This window comes from Chionomys nivalis, chromosome 7 (genome assembly GCF_950005125.1).
Source record: "Chionomys nivalis chromosome 7, mChiNiv1.1, whole genome shotgun sequence".
Lineage (NCBI taxonomy): Eukaryota > Metazoa > Chordata > Mammalia > Rodentia > Cricetidae > Chionomys > Chionomys nivalis.
This window is the reverse complement of record NC_080092.1, coordinates 75,677,791-75,697,368: the sequence shown is the minus strand read 5'-3', so window position 1 is coordinate 75,697,368 and position 19,578 is coordinate 75,677,791. Positions and strand designations below refer to the sequence as shown.

General features: G+C 49.5%; 1 protein-coding gene across 2 annotated transcripts; it reads right to left on the bottom strand.

The window, feature by feature from the left end:
* Nucleotides 1-1,520: 1,520 nt before the first annotated feature.
* Phb1 (prohibitin 1) lies at nt 1,521-14,397 on the bottom strand. 2 transcript variants are annotated; one of them, XM_057776792.1, is made up of 7 exons: nt 14,353-14,397; nt 13,076-13,190; nt 10,365-10,526; nt 7,016-7,158; nt 6,767-6,883; nt 4,109-4,204; nt 1,521-2,610 (listed from the first exon to the last, which is right to left on the bottom strand). In XM_057776792.1, exons 2-7 carry the CDS (start codon nt 13,161-13,163, stop codon nt 2,398-2,400), a joined length of 819 nt encoding a protein of 272 aa, XP_057632775.1. In that variant the 5' UTR covers nt 13,164-13,190; nt 14,353-14,397; the 3' UTR covers nt 1,521-2,397. The 2 variants fall into 2 exon arrangements, with proteins under 2 accessions (XP_057632775.1, XP_057632776.1); XM_057776793.1 differs by lacking the exon at nt 14,353-14,397 and adding an exon at nt 14,319-14,334.
* Between the last annotated feature and the right edge of the window lie 5,181 nt (nt 14,398-19,578).

The following is a 19,578-nucleotide window of genomic DNA, read 5'->3' as shown; positions in this document are numbered from 1 at the left end:
TCATCTTCCATGGAGCCAACAGGGAGGAAGTCACTTCCTGTTCTCTCCCTTTCCTGGCCAGGACGGGACATGGCTTTCCATCCCAGGCTGGGAGAATGGCGTTGATAAAGGCCCATTGTGAGTCTCACAAACCCAGAGGCCATCAAGGGGCTAAGAAGACACTTAACAGCTCTTGAACATTTGTGGAAAGAATCACTCTGCGGAAGTGGAGGCAGAGAGAGGCCCCAAAGTTGCCACTGGGAAGCACCTCTGCCACCCACGATAGGGAAGCTGACAGCAAAGCCAGCAGGGGGCCAGCCTGCCTGCCACACCACGGGCTGACCTGAGGCAGAAGGGACCCAGGCACCACCAACAGGCAACTTTACAACTCAGGACTCCCGGACACCTGGAGATGAAACCCAATCTCCTGCCAAATGCAGGAAACACAAGGGCCCTTGAAAGGGCCTGAGGGAGAGGAGCCTCCTGCCTCCTCCTCCCAAGGGTGTCCAAAGTAATAAATGGCAGGAAAAGAGGAAGGCTGTGGCGTGGATGCTGGTCTGGAACTTATTAGGAATCAGGCTTTTTGCTGCAGTCTTCAGTGTGCCTGAGTCAGGCACCTCATCATTCGCAGGCCTCCCAGTCTCACAAGCAAATGGACAGGCAAGAGGGTCTGGGACCGCAAGGCACACCCAGGTGAGCAGCGAGATGGAAGCTTTAGTGTCAGGCTTGAGGGCCAGGAACCCATCATATCTGTGTTCCTTGGGAGGTAAGAGACCAGATTCTGCGTAGGCCTAGGGAAGGGTGTATGAAGAGTAGTGTTGAGAGACTCCACCCTTTAGCTCCACCCCAGATCTGTCCAACTCTTCAGCCTGGTTCGGTGGGAGAGGAATTGGAGGGTCCAGGTCAGACAGGAGCTTGGAGTCTTCCTAAGGGCCCCTCTGTAAGGCCAGGGGGTGAAAGGGGAAGGGGTTCCCACCTTGTTCCTAGAAACACGAGGCAGGTGGTTGGTAGTGTTCACCTCTCGGTCCTACATCAGCTCTCTCTCCACGATCTAAATGCATGCATTCCTCGGATGTCAAGGCCCTGCCAATCCCACAAGTGAAAGCAAAGCAGAATAACCCACGGCTTCAAGCCACCTATGTCTAGATCTGGGCGTGGCTGTGGGCATCTGATACCAACTGCATCCCTCCTGGGAAGCAGCGTCCAGAGTTGTGGGCAGAGCAACCCTGTTTGTAGTGATACTAAAATACAGAAGACAATTAACCTCTTGTCCCTGCCTCACCTACAAATTCATGACAAACTCACCTGAGGTTTGGTACCAACGCTCGCTTCAGAGTGGGGTGGGGCCCACCACACACCACTAGGCATTTTCTCAAACCAAAGCATTTTCTGTCTTGCTCAATATTCCTTCCCATCTGGTGATACAAACGTGCACACGCAAGCAACTGTTGGGACACTCTGTTCTGATCCTCTCGCTCGCTCGCACAAATTGAAAACAAACCCCGAAGGCAGCTGGAAGGTCTGGGTGTCATTTATTGACAGCAGCTTACATTGTGTTTTCTTCCCTTGATTGCTTTCCTCGGAGCACCGGCCCCGCAGCCTTTAGGAAGGAAGGGCAATCTTTTAAAGGGAGCAGGAAGGCAGATGCACATATCCTTGGCAGGTGTGCTTAGCCTTGCAGGATGCAATCCTTCAAGCTGCAATCCCATTGGGTATTGGAGAGGACCAATGTGGGGAGTGGAAAGGAAGTCTTGAGCAGGACTCACATCTCAGTCCAGGCCTTTTGTGCTACTCCAAGTCCATGCCGGTGTTAGGGCTCTGACGGGGGCAGCACAACTAGGCCCACCCACCTTGCTGGGCGGATTCCTCGCTCCATGCCCTGTTCGCACATACCTGCTTCCGCTGGTCACAGTCAGAGGGAATGGGCCTTACGGTTAAGACAGACCACTTCCTCTGGCCCTCCCCAGCTGTGTCTGTGCAGGTTCAAACGGCTGGAAAAACTGAAGGCTTGCCTTTCTGGTTCTACTGTGTGCCACCGTCCTTAGATCTTCGATATACGACAGGATGGAGGCTATAGGTCTACCCAGGCCACCAGCTGTGCACCTATCCATCACACACTGCCCTGCCTGTCTTCTGCCAACTGTCAGCGCCTGGGGTGGGAGGTCGGCAGGCTCCAAAGGCGCAAAGCCGGTCTGCATAAGCGGTTGGCAACTCTGGATATGAAAGTGGGTAAAAAAGCGGAACAACAAAAGTTTCATTTGGTAATTACAGATCTGAAGTGATTCTGCTTTTATTTCCTTCACGTTAAGCCAATCACGGAATTTCACAGTGATTTCTGGGGTGGGGCAGAAGGAAAGTGTATTCAGAATGATCGAGGCTACGGCCTGAATGGCCTGAGAAGGTGAAAGCAGGGGGGCCTCACTGGGGAAGCTGGAGGAGCACCGACTGCCCTGCTGGCAGGTAGGTGATGTTCCGAGAGCGAGAGAGCTGGTAAGCAATGTCCTCAGCTGCTTCCAGCTTCCGCAGCTCAATCAGGCCATCGCCTGCCGTGGCCAGGGAGTTGGCGATCAGCTCGGCGGCCTTAGAATCGCCCTCAGCAGAGATGATGGCTGCTTTCTTCTGCTGCTCAGCCTGTAAGAGGGTAGAGAGCCTGGGGTTACAGGATGGCATTTCGTGTCGGGCACCCTCAATGCACTCAAGGCGCCCTGGAAGAACCTTTCCCTCGTGATGGAGTCAATACTGTCCACCCAGCCCTTCTCTTTCCCTTCAGGCCCACTTGTCATTGTAGGACACACTTCGCTTAGCTGTACAGACGTGGTCACTCCTACTCTGATGCAAAGCCATGGAAAATAGAAAAGGGAAGTTGGAATCAATCCTCAGGCCCATCTTTCCCTCCGATGCCAGGTCAAAATGACTTCCACTAGCCAGAACATCCAGGTGTAGTGACTAACTGTAATCTAGCAGCGCTAAGGTGGCAGGGGCAGACTGGAGGACCACACCAAGTTTGAGGCCAGCCTGTTTTACATAGGCCATTTTAGGCCAGCCAGGGTTACAGAAAAAAAAACCAAACCAAAACCACCCTAGCGGAGTTGGGCTGGGGTGCAGCTCGGTGCCACAGCACTCCCAGCCTGCACAAAGCCCTGGGGTTGACCCCTAGCACTACAAGTAAACTAAGCGCCCAGAAGAGCTCCACAGCACAGTGCGTTCCCGTGAGTCACCTTGAAGTCGCCTGTGGAAAACACCGGCTTCTCAACCGGCACCCAAAGATGACCTTGGCTCACTTTACCAATACCAACAGGATGACAACTATCAGGATATATGACTTTCAGAGTGTGGGAGGGGAGTTTGTCCTTAAGACACCGAGATCAACAGCCTTCCCTCCCGTCCTCCGTATTGGTGCTGGACAGAATCCAGCACACAGCACAAGTTAGTGAAGCACCCTTCACCAAGCTAACGCCCAATTCAAAATGTTAAGCTAACTGTTCAACAAATGTTTCCTATGCATCCAACACCACCAGGCGGTGCTACACCTGACAGGCTCTGGAATCACAGTAGACACAAAGTAAAGCACATTCCTGCCCACTCAGGGTTTACGCTTCCTACAACTGAGTCCCTCTTCTCGAGTTTAAGAATTAAAATCCTTAGATTAGGAAAACTAGCAGTGGGGAGAGGCGGGGAGCAAACAGCCTTTACATACACCAGGAAGAACAGGATACCGCGCAAACACATTGTGTTCTACTCCTCTCTCAAACATCTGGATGGATTCAGCCACAGAACCCCCCCAGGAACCGATAGCACATCTGGCATGTTTGATCTTCTCTGCTGTCAGTTTCACTATGTAACCACGGTGTAAAAGTAATTCCTCAATGAAACTGCAAAGAGTCCAGGAGTAACATTTTTTATGTGGAGGAGAGGGTTTTTGATCTTGGGTGAGCAGGAAAAGAGTGACCCTTCCGTGATTTAGAAGCATAACCCCATATCCCTGATGGCCCTCAAAGCCTCTGGAACTGATTGTAGGAGTAAGGTTCCTCAACCTTCTTCTGGTTATCCGGACAGATGACAGATGACGAATTTCTAGGCCACCCAGCAGATGGGAAAAACTGCTCCTGCCATCTGGTTGAACGCTCACCTTTTCCACCACAAATCTGGCCCTCTCCGCTTCCTGCTGAGCCACCTGTTTGGCTTCCACTGCTTCTGTGAACTCCTTCCCGAAGGTCAGATGTGTCTATGGGGAGAAAGCGAGTACAGGCTGAAGCAGTAATTGCTTAGACAGCATTGCTCGGAGGCCTCCCTGGCCACTCGAAGAAAGAGGCCGGGAATGGCTCTAGCAGCAGCTGGAGGCACAGGGAGATGCTCTTCCATCTTGATCCCTCATTCACACCTCTGTATTCTTAGCTAATCAAATTGTGCCTACACAGAATTCTGTCACACTCACTGTGATCACTCCATGAAGAAAATGGCACCTGGGACTTTTGATGGGGCCCATGGACACCAGAAGGGTCTACTCAATCAATCACTTCCCTAGAGGAGACTTGTGGGTTCCAAGACCCCCATGACTGACTATCGCACTTCCAACATCTTTTGATGTCCTGTTCCAAGACCTGGGTGGGGGAAGCAGATGGAAAACTGAGCCCCTGAGAGCACACGCTCCAGCTGGTTCCCAGGGACGCGAGAGCCTGATGCTCTCTGCTTATGGATTAACCAGTCCACTTCCTTCTCACAGCACGTCCACTCCTCGACAGGAAGACAGAAACGGTGGTGTGCAAATCATGGCAACCCCAACATACTAGGTCTGGTAAAGGTTTTAAAGGAAGAGCAGGTAAAGCCATTGGCCAGGGTGAGAGCTTAGGCCAGACAATCTACAGACCTTCCTCATCACATAAATAGCTGGGACATTTGGCTGATGTGACTGTCTCTAAACCAGTACACAACAGGACCAGAACTCAATGTTCCTAAGGGCTAGCCTAGAGCAAGACACTGTATCCAACTTTCTATTGAAAAAGAAGGCACAGGAGGCCGGGCGGTGGTGGCGCACGCCTTTAATCCCAGCACTTGGGAGGCAGAGGCAGGCGGATCTCTGTGAGTTCGAGACCAGCCTGGTCTACAAGAGCTAGTTCCAGGACAGGCTCCAAAAAAAAAAAAAAAAAAAAAAAAGAAGGCACAGGGGCTGGAGAGACTGCATCAGGAACATGTGTTGCTCTTGTAGAGGACCCAGGTTTGTTAGCACCCACACGGTGACTCTCAACATCTGTAACTCCAGCTGTGGGGCATTTGATGCATACGTGTAGTACATACATGCAGATGGAACACACACACAGTAAAAGATAAAGGGCACAAAATGAAGAAAGGCATTGGTTTAGATACCAGATGCAGTTTGCTTCACTTCCTCCTCCACTCCCAAGCTCTGCTTTTTAAAATACAAGCAACCTCAAAGTTTAGCAGAGAAAATCCTGGCCCCATAGCGTTCAGAATTTTTCTTATTACACCCTTAAGTCTTTTGGTTTCTTTCTAGTTTTTTGCTTTTTTTTTTCCCTTTTTTTTTGAGACAGGTGGGTTAGAACTCATGGCAAGACAGGGTTGGAATTACAGGCATGGGCCAATTTTCCCAACTAAGACTTATACTGCAGCTGTTTAACTCTGCCTGATACTCTTCTGTACTCTTGCTCAAACTCTGGATATGGAAATACAATCCTAAGAACTGAAAAGCTAAATGTGTAATTAAAGAATAAAATTTCTCTCTGAGAGGGCCAGCTGAGGGCAGCAAATTCCCCAGGAAATCTAATTTTCTCCTCGCGCCTCTTAGCAGTGGTTTCTTGTGGTCAGCCCACATTTCCCCAGGATGGAGTATGTGGTCAGAGTCTAGAAAGATGCCAAGTTTCTCTTAGGTTTTTACTCCATTGTGATCTCACAGCCAAGGTCGTGTTAACAGTGGGGTACAGTGGGCAGAGCCCAAGGCTGCAGCCTGGCAGGTTGCCAGTAGAGGGAGCCACATGCCTTCTCTTCAGAGAGAGAAGAGAGGCCAGGCCTGGGGGGAGCAGAGCTTGTCCAGCGAACCGCTGTTTGAACAGCTGCACAGATGCTGAAGGGAAGCCCAGCCTTTCCCAGGCCAGCCACAGAACAGGAAGCACTCTGCCTTGCTACACGAACAAATCACTCCAAGACTGTTCCCAGAGATTCTAGAAACACAACCTTTTCCCTTCACCTTGGTCTGAAACACTATACTGCCCACATTGCTTCCTGTCCAAGTTACAACACCCAACATCACATTAATACGGAGAATATAAAGTCTCAAGAGGTCAGCATATACCTCAGAGGGGTCTCCTGCCCTTTAAACGAGGCATGGGGGACAGCCACTCACTTGCGCTCCGTCACCTTTCACCAGGGGTTCCCAGGCCCCCTTAACTAAGCTCTGGATCCTCAGTGCTGAGGAATCCTGGAGCCAGGCTGGGTCTACTGTAGAGAGGAAGACTCAGCCTCTCCCAGACCTGTCAATCTTTCCCTGTGACTGATGAGGCCATGAGGAATCACTTTCTAGGGAGCCTGGAAATAGTTCAGAGGTTAGGGACCATCCAGAGCTATCAGAGGTTATAAGAAAGCGTGTGTGGCAGATGGAACATAAAGAATGCTCAGTAAAAAGCAGACCCAAGGCAATGGCCTCCGGCACCTGTAAGTTTTCACGCCCCACAACCAGTTAAGTGAACATCAGACCTAACCCCGTGTGCCCAGAAACAAAGCCTGTCACCTAAGCAAGAGAAGCCCCTCCCCCCAGTCTCCCCAAGGATCTTACCAAGGACACGTCATCCAGGATGAGCCCAAATGTTGCTGCTCTCTCTGTGAGGTCATCGCTCACCTGCCGGGAGACCAGCTCTCGCTGGGTGATCAATTCTCCAGCATCAAAGCGAGCCTGTCCCCAAGTATCACAGACAGAGCACAGGTCAGGTTACTAGGAAGGAGAAGACAGCTGCACCCACCCACCGCCACCTGGCCAGCTCTCCGGCTGTGCCCTGGCTACGGGGAGAGGGTCCTGTTCACTCACCACCACCGACTTGAGGATCTCTGTAGTGATGGAAGGCAGCACCCGCTCATCATAGTCCTCGCCGATGCTGGTGTAAATACGAGGGAGCTGGCTGGCCACCGGCCGGAAGAGGATACGTAGTGTGATATTGACGTTCTGCAAATCTTAGAGCGGGGAATGCATGGGAGTTAAACACAAAACCACAGGTGACTTCTCTATGCCCTTCCTACCCTAAGTCCACTCTAAACCATACACAGAACGTCGGTTAGACCAGAGAGGAGAGGGGCAGCTCCGTCTGTTCTGCAGCAGAGAGCCCAGAAGAGCACTTGGCACGCAGACTCAGGAACTGCGGATGGGGATGCACTGGCTTCAGTACGCCCTGAGTGCCCTCTGATGAGAGCAGTTCACACGGTGCGACTGAAGAGCGTTTGGGATTGTGAACACCTTAAGACAAAACACAAGCTAACGCCCAGAATTCTAGAGTGAGCCTTTCCAAGGGCTGGTGTGTACACTCAAGTCAGGCCCCAGGCCTGGGAGACTTGGACCTGGGACCAGCATCCGGAGTCCACTGACCTGGGCTGTGGTACCACTCTGACGGTTACTAATGATGCAGCCCGATGAAGCCTTAGCCAAACTGAGAGTACTGGTCTGTGAGAACGGGGCGAAAGCACAAACGGTGGGGGAAACTGGAGGGGAGATCAGAGGAAGAACACCTTCACATACACGGCAGACCAAGGCCAGGGGATCACACTCGGCCAGGGCCCACCTCCTGCCACCTGAGAGAAGGGAGCAGATCGCACTACACTGCACCAATGTGCAAGGAATTCTGATAAAGTCTAAACAAAGGTAGTCCGAGCCCCTGGCAGGGCGAATTCAAAAGGCTCATCATCCACCAAAACCAGGGAGACAGTCAGCCCGTACCTGTTCCCTGGCAGGTCAGCCTAGGCAGAGCTAAAACACAGCCACACTGCATAAGTAACCAGCACCAAAGGCTGCCCACGAGTGCAGTCCTGACCCAGCTACTGAGAGGGTGGGAAACTCACGAATATACACAGCCTGACCTTGGGAGTTGCCCGGCTCGAAATTAACAAGTGCAGGTACAAACTGCACTCTTAGCACATGCGTGCGACAACACAGAAGGGGTCCACAGGTGGAATTTAGGAGGATTTTAAATTGAACCTAGTCTTCCCCATTACCCCATCTCATTACACTTTCTCTTTGCCGCGGGCGAGCCAGACCCAGCACACTGCAAAGAAGCAGGGCAGACTTCCTACTCCCCCTCCTCTCTCCTAACTTCTCACTCTTCAGGTTCTCCAGCCAAGAGTCAGCACAGGGAGACCAGGCAGCTCTGTGCTCCGCGCACCCGTGGCCATCTTCTCTTACGATTCCAGCTGCTTATTTTCACACCTGCCTTGAGGACCGAAGTCCCAACAGTTCTCTTTTTAGTCACCCCTGAACTCCAGCCTTCAAGCCAGCACCAAGCTTGGCACAGCACTAGAAGCAAGCATCTGCTGGGGAACAGCCCCGAGGGCACCCAGTGCTCAGCGCACCCAGCCCACAGGATCCTTCTTCCCAGGAGTGTGATTTGCTGCCTGCGCCAAGACTGGGAGGGGAACAGTAAGAGCGCACCACCATTTCAGGCTCTCACTAGATATCCAGTGGGTATCTCAGCGCAGGGCTGCGTGGGCCGACCAGTGAGAGAGCAATCGGAGGTCTGCCCCCCCCCTGGAGCAGACACCGTGGAAAGCAAGGCAAAGGGAAAGTCGTCAGTCAAAGGGGTTTGGACAGTCACTCTGGGGAGCAGGAGCTGATGGGAAGGGTCAACCGCGGCAGGAAAACACAGGCGCCAAGAGCTGATGGGAAAGGGTCAACCACAGCAGGAAAAAAGAATCACATTTCCTTAAAGTTAGAACAGCATGTAAATATTTCTCCTAAGATGTATTTTACTTTATGATGTTTTATCTGCATGTGCATGTAAGTATGAACACCATGTGCATGCTTGTTGGCTCCCCTGGAACTGCGGTCACCATATTGGTGCTGGGAATTGAACCCAGGCTCTCTGTAAGAACAAGTGCTCCTAATCACTGAGCCACATTTCCAGTCCTCAATATGAAACTCTTAGGTTAACCCTTTACATTTGTCTCTGAATTTATCCTGCTGCCTCTGTTTACCTTAAATATATAGTTCAGTCTACAAATCCACACACTCCTCTCCAGGACAATCACATTACGAATTCTCTACAATCATTTTTTAATTTCTTTATTACTTATTTTACGTGCATGTGCATGTGTGGGTGCAGCACAGTACACACGCGGAGGTCAGAAGACAGCTTGCAGGACTCAGTTCTCTACTTCCACAGTGTGGTTTTTGGAGATCAAACGCAGGCATGGTGTCAGGAGCTTTTACTTGCTGACAACTCACTAGCCTGGAATTCTTTTTTTAAAGCTAACCTTTAACATTTACTTATTTATCTATGTGTTATGTATGTGTATGGGGGTGTGGGCATATGCCAGGGTTTGTGTGACGAGGTCAAAGGACAGACTGCAGGAATCAGTTCTCTTCTCTTACATATCGGACCTGGGAATTGAACTCAGGTATCAGGCTTGGCAGTGAGCATCTCTCTAGTCCTTAAATTAACCTTTCAAGTTAGCAAGCAAAGTAATAGACTTTATTTCCTTTCCTCCTGTTTCTTTTGAAACAGGAACTCAAATATCAGAGCTTAGCCATAGCCATAGATGACCTTGAACTTCTGATCCTTTGCTATAGAGTGCTGGGGTTACAGGCAAGCACCACTACCCCCAGTTTATGTAGTGCTGGACTGAATTCAGGGACTCAGGCACGCTAGGCCAGCATCAATTGAGCTCCACCCCAGACACATATCATGGTACTTCCATATGTGAATCATTATACTTTGGTGTGTCCTCTTCCAATGCCCCCAGTACTCCCGCCTGCTCCCATACTAGAAATTCTCTTTAAGACAGGATCTCTACATAGCCTTACCTGACTAAGCATTCACTCTGTAGACCACGCTGGCCTAAAGTCACAGAGATCCACCTGTCTCTGCCTCCTGAGCGCTAAGATTAAAGGTGAGCGCCACTATGCCTGGTCTCCCCACACAGGAAATTTCTTTATTTCATTTTTTTGTTTGTTTGTTAGAGAGAGGGTTTCTCTGTATAGCCTTGGCTATCCTGAAACTCAGAGATTTAGTGGCCTCTGCCTCCCCAGTGTTGGGATTAAAGTTGTGTGCCACCATGCCTGGCACAGATATTCTTAACCTCTTGCATCCGGGTAACCCACCGAGGTTTCTGGGACGAACAGAACAGCACAACACACCTCCACATCTCCTCTATCAGCTACACGCAAGACTCACCTTTGCTACCAGTGATGACTGGTACGTTCCGTGGTCGCGAGCGGCAGTCAAAGATAATTGGTTTCTGTACCCACGGGATGAGAAAGTGAGTCCCTTCCCCTACCACGACGTCCTGTACTCCACGGAATCGGTCAAAGATGACAGCTCTGTGCCCAGCATCCACTAGGAAGAAATAATGACAGGTCAGAAAAACTCTGTCACTCTAGCAGGAAGGATTCTACCTTTGCAAGACCCTTGCTTCTTTAAAATCTGCAAAACTTCTTTATTTTTATGTGTGCACGCCATGATGCTCACGTGGAGGTCAGAGGACAAACAACTGCAGTGGTCAGTGCTCTCCTTCCACCAAGTCGGGCCTGATAACCCGAGTTTTCAGGCTTGGCGGCAAGTGTCTAGCCACTGAGACATCTTGCCAATCCTTTTTTTTTGGGGGGGGGGGTTCACATGCACATGATGACGCATGTGTGGTCGTCAGAAGACAGTTTTGTGGAGCCTGTCTGGTTCTTCTGTCTTAGCACAGGCTCCAGGGCTAAAAGTCCCTCAGGTCCCTCAGGTCCCGTGCATGCTTTCACCCACTAAATCATCTCACCAGCCCCTTTCTCCCTTTAATTAACATCTGAAGTGTTTAGACACCTGCCTCTTTCTCTCATTTATTACGTTTCCTTCCACGCTGTCTTCTGGAGCAATCGCTTTCTGCCCTGTAGGTCTCTCCAGGTACTCCGAGGCTGCTCCTTAGCACCCCTTCCCCTTTAAAGAACTGGCCAGAGTTTCTGATTAACCATCCTACCCCACCCCCAACTCCCACCAGCACAATGTCGGGAACTGCCTCCCTAGAGTTCTATAACTCAAGAGATTCTCACTAGATGGCATGCATATATGAGCTCCAATTTAATCAGCTGTTCCCAGAAGCAGGGTCCTCACTATGGGAATCCTGAAATGTAGATGTTCCCACTGTTTTGTCCTTTCTTTTGGAGATAAGGTCTCAAGATATAGCTCAGATTAGCCTGGAACTCCCAATTCTGTCTCACCGCCCCCCCCCCCCGCCAGTTCTGAGAGTGTAAGGGGGAGTGTTGGCTCCATGGGGTTTTTTGTTTGTTTTTTTCAAGATAGGTTCTCACTAAGTAGCTCTGGCTGTGCTGGAACTCACTATGTAGAACAAGCTGGCTTCAAACTCAGGCAGAGATCTACCTGCCTCTGCCTCCAGAGTGCTGGGATTAAAGGTGAACACCACTATGGCTAGCTTGTCCAGAATCTAATAGCTGTCCTGTGGACTCAGCGTGAAATTTAAAAATGGTCCAGTGTACAGGAGAAGCTACACGAAGTGTGCCACATGAACCCCAGATCTCTCTCTCACCCTCCCTCTCCTCTTTGACTTTTTGAGACAGGGTCTCACTATGTAGCCAGGTGGGCGTGGAACTCAAGACGCTCACACCTCAGCCTTAAAAGAACTGGGGTTACAGGAGTAATACCAGACCCTGAAGTAGCTACTTTCTCTCTTTTCCTATTTGAATTGAGAATTGGTCTAAAAACTTTCACTCTGAAAGTAATACTCATCAAAAAGTCATAGAGCCAGGAGAAAGAGGTTCAGGAGTCCAAAGCCAAACTGGGCTACAGGAGACACTGTCTTAAAAAACAAACCAGCAGGATGTGGGTTTGAGCTGCTTAAAGCCACTGCATTTGAGCTGGGTATAGAGGTGCACACCTTTAATTCTAGGACTCAGAGGGCAGAGACATGTGGATCTCCGTGTGTTCTAGACCACCCTGATCTACATAGAGAGTTCTAGGACAGCCAGAGCTACACGGTAAGATTCTGTCTCAAAAAAGTAAGACTCCCCAAACAAAAGCCATACAGGAAGTGTATGAAATCTGCTGCCGTTCTGAAAGACTATCAAAGTTGGAGGGAACTCTAAGAGAAAAACTAGTCAGTCCCACTGTCGGACCAACAAGAAAGCAGTGGACCAGGAGGAGGGGTTTGCCTATAAGGCCATATAATATGGTCAAAGAAAACCCAGCTCAAGCCCTGTGGCACTATGAAATGCCCGGCAATGCATCCCAGAAATTATTTTCTTTGCAACTAGCTGAGCAAAACCTTTCTCAGGACAAGGTCTCTCAAATTGAGAGATTTTGTCAAGTTATTTCACCCACTGCAGAAGAGAACCAATGAGATCCGCTGCTTTGCAGAGGCATCTGGGTAAAAGACATTCCTTCAGACTGCTAAAGCACTAAAAACATCAACCAGCAACCGGACAGGAAGGATCATCTTGGACAAAGGTTCTCAGTCATCAGCCCCCAACCTGTGGGCCTTGAGCCCTTTCAGGAGGTCAAACGACCTTTCCACAGGGGTCACCTAAAACCACTGAAAAACAGATATTTACATATTCTGTTACATATCAAATGTAAATAAAGGTGACACTATTAAGTAGTAGATTCATAACAGTAGCAAAATTACAGTTATGAAGTAGCAACAAAAATGATTTTATGGTTGGGGGGTCAGCACAACATGAGGAACTGTATTAAAGGGTCGCAGCGTTAGGAAGGTTGAGAACCACTGCCTAGGTGAAGACAGGGCCTCTGCTAACACACAGCCATAGTACGTGGGATAAGCCCCCTTCACCGCACACACCTTTAGACAGCTGCTAGCGTCAGGGGTACCAAGTGGGCTACGCAGGTCAACAGAAATCATCCAGAAAGCACCACCCTCCTCAGGGCCTCACCATTATACAAGGCGGAGTTCACCACGCCTCCTGCCACTGCTAAAGCCAGGCCGAACTTTCCGATGGACTCAAACACTTTGGCAGCCATGATTCCTTCTGTTGCACCCACTCACACCTAAACAAGGGGTAAAAACAACAAAACAACTTGACACGAAATCGTCAGGGAAAGCCCTCTCCTGGCGCACACCTTTAATCCCAGCACTCGGGAGGCAGAGGCAGGAGGATCTCTGTGAGTTCGAGACCAGCCTGGTCTACAAGAGCTAGTTCCGGGACAAGCACCAAAGCTACAAAGAAACCCTGTCTCGAAAAACCAAAAAAAAAAAAAAAAAGAGGTCTTCATATATCCACTCCTGTGAGCGCTAACTCACTCACTGAACACCCCGAAACAACATTGGACATCTTGCAAAATGTAGCAGCACCTTTGCTTGTGCAGGTATTTTTCCTAGAAAAGTCTAGGGCACCTGGATCATAGGAACGATGCTTCGTACCCACAGAGAACTTAGTACCACAGAAAACTACGCTCCCATTCCCTAGCTGAACAGGACACAAGAGTGTGTGTGGTTGATTCTGTGCAATTTGGGTTTGGAAAAATAACTCAAATAATGTACAAGGATCAGGCCAACAACGAAGAGGATAATGTCTGTTAACACTGAAGTTGAGGCAGTCTCCAACGGTTTTATTCAACCTTCCGTTCCTTTATGAACACTATTACTAGTGAGGTGCACAGAGAGGTTAAGTAGTAGAACCAGGGTTAGAATGAGGAGCTCGAATTCTAGAAGGCATCGTAAAACTCCTCCCCATACCGGTTAATAGGAAAGCCAGAGCTGGCAGGGGTGCAGTGAGGCAGAGCAGTGCCGGGCTGGAGGTGGGGCTGCGGCGGGGTGGGGGTGGGTGGGGTGGGAGAGAGCTCAGAGCAGACGGACCAGAAACCACTCAGCCTTGAACTTTTTAATGCCCCGCCCCTGTGTCGCCCTCTTCAAATCCTCCCTCCCTTTGCCAGACCTCAACAGCGAGTCTATCCCGTTTTCTCTACACACATCTATCCCCCGCCGATGACACTGAGACACCAGTCCCTTCTATTTCTACTGGCTTCTGGACTTTTCCTTATCCCGTCCCTTCCCTTGCGCAACCCCTGGTTCGCTTTGGATTCCACCTTTTTCCCCTTCTCCACTAGGCGTATCCACACATGCATCCCACGCCCCCACTGCACGCAGGAGAGCAAAGGAGGGCTACAGAGACTTACAAACAGAGGCCTGCACCACCTCTACCACGCTCACCTGCTTCCACTCTGACCTCCACATGAATTCCCCAGCCTCGCGAACTGCGCGTGCGTGCGGCAGGCAGCACCTCCCTTTCTCCGGCCCTCTTCAAGATCCGTCCCTTCAATTGGTGGAGGCGAGTAGAATGCATTCTGGGAAGCGTAGTTTACTAACTTCCGTGGGCCCTGTGGCTTTATTGAGTTCAACTACAACTCCCAAAAGGTTATGCAGCAGCGGGCCCGAGCAGGAAACCTTCTTCTGTTTGGTGATAACTGACGGGATGTTGCCGTAAAGCCTTTCGGGGACAGTAGTTCCTAGGTAATAAGTGCACGTGCCTAGTTAGTAACGCGGTGCTTGCTAGTAGAGGAGCAGCGGGGGCTGGATCAGAAAGCAGCTGGGCTTCCACTTGGTGGCGGAAGTAACTGGGTTGTGAAGGGGGATGCATGGGCCTTTTGAAAAGGGTGAGGTAGAGAAAAAAAAAAAAGAGAGAGACTCATTTATCTTGCACTGCTCCAGCAAAAGGGCTTGATCAAAGTTTAATCTTCTGGGCACTTGTTTTTGGTTTTTTGTTTGTTTGCTTTTTTTGTTTTTTTAGCTGTATTTGTGTACCTTTTCTCAAGTTTACCTGTTGTCAACAAGCGTTTGTTATTTTTCTCCCTGTGCTCCACTTTTCTCTCTCCTACTACTTTGTAAATACAAAGACTCCCTCTTACTTGAGTAAGTATAACCCACGTCTGCACTCCAGTTTCGTCAGTTGAGCAAATAGTGACTTTTATAACATCCCTCACATCCTTCTCCACGATATGATAAAATCTAAAGTGAAGTACTGAGGTTATTTCTCGTGGACATGTTGCTCTGTAAATACACAACTCTTCAGGGAATGCGTGCATATACACACAAAGACATGAAACAAGCTGGGCTTGGTGTGCACACCTTTAATCCCAGCACTCGGGAGGAAGAGGCAGACCGAGATTTCCAAGAGTTCGAGACCAGCCTGATCTATTTTAGCAAGTTCCAGGACAGTCAGCTGTAGAGAAACCCTTTCTTGAAAAGAAAAGACAAGAGAAGAGAACAGAAAAGAGATACAAGGATGAAGAAAGAGACTGCTGGAGGTGGGAGAAAGGGGTAGGGAGGGTAGTAAGTGATGAATATAAGCGAAGTACTTCAAATTAATAAAAAAGAAACTTTGTCAGAAAAAAAATGTGGGGCTGGAGAGATGGATCAGAGGTTAAGAGCATTGCCTGCTCTTCCAAAGGTCCTGAGTTCAATTCCCAGCAACCACATGGGTGGCTCACAACCATCTCTAATGGGGTTTGGTGCCCTCTTCTGGCCTGCAGGCATACACACAGAATATTGATACATAATAAATAAATAAATATTTTTTAAAAAATGTGAATGATGCTATGTAACCCAAATGAGGATAACTCACTATGCGAAGACCCTGAAATTGACTAAATAAAAATGCTGCAGGATGCCCGGATCCCAGGCATCTGCAGTGTTAGAAACGTTGTAGGTCCCCGAGTGGCCACAAGGAGAGACAGACAGATGGGCACGCAACGAGACCACACTGCAGGTCTCTGCCATACAGAGTGAGGTTGGATATTTATTAAGTGGGTTATGGAAGGGAAGAAAAGAGGGGAGAAGGAGAGAGAGGGAAGGAGGGAGGGAGGGGGCGAGACTTGTCTCTTAAAGAGAAAGAACAGATCATCACAGACCCTTCTCTCCTAATAAACCACTGAATAAATGAACCGCGGGCTTGCATTTTAGTGTTTGCAAAGGCTGGGAAGGGAAGGGTCTTGCTGGTGAAGCTGCTGAGGCTGGTCGTGTGCCCCAGGTGCAGAGCACATTCCTATTGTGTGCTAGATCTTCAGTTCAAACCTCGGCACTTAAAAAAGGGGGGCTTATAAAATAGTCAAAATTGGGGAGGGCTAAAGAGATGGCTTGGTGATTAGGATCACAGGGTTGCTCTTCCAGAGGACCGGAGCCTGGTTCCTAGCACACAGCAAGTGACCCTCAACTTCTTGTTACTCCAGTTCCAGGGGATGCAATGCCTTCTTCTGGCCTGTAGGGGGCATTATCAGTATATACACACCCACCCCCACACACAGACACACACATACACCAATAAAACTTTTTAAAAATCCAGAACATATTGAAAATTTATATTTGCTTAAAGATATTTGGCAGTACACCTATTCAATAAACCCTTATTGAGCACTTACTAAAAACAAATGCCTTTTAAGCCCCATTTTTATGTCTCCATTTGGAAATAGCAAAATGGAGTTTTTAAAAAAAAATTACATTTATGAGACTGGAGAGATGGCTCAGGGGTTAGGAGCATTGGTTGCCTCTCCAAAGCACTTGGATTCAATTCCCAGCACCTACGTGGCAGCTCACAGCTGTCCATAGCTTCAGTTTCAGGGGGTCTGATGCCCTCTTTTGGCCTCTGGGGCCACCAGGCACACAAGTAGCATACAGATATACACTCAGGCAAAACACCCATATACATAAAATATAAATGCAGACATTGATTTGCTGATTTGAGTGCCTCTGTGTGTGGTCACGTGTGGCCACAGTGTATGTGTGGTCAGAAGACAGCTCACAGGAGTTGGTCTGAGGAATAAACTCAGGCTGTCAGGCTGGCAGCAAGCGCCTCATCCCACTGAGCTGTCTTCCTGGCCCTAGTGTGAAGTCTGGTCAGGGAAGTCAGGTGTTACTGCCCACTGTCATTTCCCAAGCTGGGAGACTGCATGGTCAGTAAGTAACAGCTTAGCAACGCTAGGTCTGGAACTCCGCACACAGAGAAGGTGGTAATTTAGTAAAAGATCACAGCTCTTTTGATTTATTTACTTAATGCGCATATACAAAGAAGCCCATTCCAGGTATGTTGGATGGTGGGCTAAATGAAGAAGACAGGGGACTCTGGCCCCCTAGAACTTACACTCTGGGGTGGGGCTGGGTAGACTAGTAGTTCTCGACCTGTGGGTCGCAACTCATTGGAAATCCTCCTCCAAAAATATTTAAATGACAATTCATAACAGTAGCAAAATTACAGTTATGAAGTAACAACAAAAATAGTTCTATGGTGGGGGGGGATCACCACAACATGAGGAAGCGAATTAAAGGGTCACAGCATTAGGAAGGTTGCGATCCACTGCTAGACAAATCAAATTAGGAATGATGAGTGGTTTCATGAAGGATATAAGCAAACTGTTGGAGGGGGTGAGGATTTTGTGTGGAAGGTTTGGGCGGCAGCAGCAGTGTGAACGCAACTGTCTTAAGCAATAAGGAAAGATGTAGGAAGGCAGTTGTTTATCCAGTGGCCCTTACTATGTTACTTATCTAATTGCTGTAACAAGATCTCCAACAAAAGCGACTTAAGGCCGGGCGGTGGTGGCGCACGCCTTTAATCCCAGCACTTGGGAGGCAGAGGCAGGAGGATCTCTGTGAGTTCGAGACCAGCCTGGTCTACAAGAGCTAGTTCCAGGACAGGCTCCAAAACCACAGAGAAACCCTGTCTTGAAAAACCAAAAAAAAAAAAAAAAAAAAAAAAGCGACTTAAGGAAGGAAGAGTATTTTGGCTCACCTTTTGAAGGCACAGTCCACTGGGCGGGGAGGACGGCAGGGTAGGAGTGTGAAACAGGGTGGGAGGAGCTTGAAGCAGGGTGGGAGGAGCTTGAAGCAGGGTGGGAGGAGTGTGAAGCAGGGTGGGAGGAACGTGAGACAGGGTGGGAGGAGTGTGAAGCAGGGTGGGAGGAGCTTGAAGCAGGGTGGGAGGAGCGTGAGACAGGGTGGGAGAAGCATGAAACAGGGTGGGAGGAGCGTGAAGCTCAGTCCTTGCATCTGCAGGGAGGAAACAGATCAACATTGGTACACTTTACTCACTCTCTTTCTCCTTTATATCTAGTCCAAAAGGCAGCCTATGGGATAGCTCCATCCACACTCAGGGTAAGTGCAGCCTATGGGACAGCGCCATCAACACTCAAGGTAGGTCTTCTCAGTTAAACCTTTCTGGAAACTCCCTCACAGAGACACGCGGATGTGTGTTTCTGTTGGGATGCTAGATCCAGGCTAAGTGACAGTGAAGCCTTGCATCACATAACAGTGTCATGGATGATGGAGTCCGCCGTCTGTCAGTCCTGACACCTTTAGGTATCGACTCTTGTTTTCACCCCTGTCACCTCAAGGTCACAAGATGCTATAGGAGGTCCAAGCCTAATCTCGTGACATAACCAAGAGCCAGGAGGCAAGAATGGGGCATGCCATATTTTGGGGACTTTTTTTATAAGAGTGAAGAAAAGTGTTTCAGATATGCCCATCAGACGTCTTCTGTTACTGGGCAGACCTGCGTCCCTGCCCATTTCCAGGCCAGTCCTGGCAAAAGAACAGCACTGACATATTGGGGCTCAAGGACCCAAGAGGAAAGCTCTGACGGGAGGCCTGACTTCTAAACCTTATGATCTCCAACACCCTAGCAAATCAAAATGAGCATCCTCCCGAGAGGAAGAAGGATGGAAGGGAGATTGGGTATTGGAATTGGAGCTCACACTGTCTTCCAGAATGGTCCATCTTGGACAGTCAAATCAAGGAAGTCTTCCTGAGGAAAAGGCATTGGAGGCAAGTTATAAAAAAGTGAGGGATAGCCGGGCGGTGGTGGCGCACGCCTTTAATCCCAGCACTTGGGAGGCAGAGGCAGGTGGATCTCTGTGAGTTCGAGACCAGCCTGGTCTACAAGAGCTAGTTCTAGGACAGGCTCCAAAGCCACAGAGAAACCCTGTCTCGAAAAACCAAAAAAAAAAAAAAAAAAGTGAGGGATAGGAAGGGCAGAGGAATGGAGAGCGTGTGACCAAAAGGATCCGTATGTGTGTGGCAGACACCAAGTAGGCAGTACCAGGAGGTCTGGCAGCTAAGGCAGAGAGAAAAGAGGAGCCCACGGTAACACCTCCTGTTGACCCCTCTGCATGGAAACAGGAACAGTAACAACAACAAAGGTCAGAGAGATGCATGTGACATGATGACAGCCATCCCTTCTGAGGAGCTGATGCCATGTCACACCGCTGTGGGCAGCTGTCTCTGTGGGGTGGGGGACAGGAGCCTAGGATGGCACCAGAGTTGGTAGTCTATGACAAGCTGTCTTGCGGCAATGTGCCTGGAGCACAGGCAGGCGAGGGCGAGAGGGACGTGTATCCCTTCACAAGCTTCCTCTGTGTTTCAGGAGGACCAGAAGTCACTCCAACAGGACTG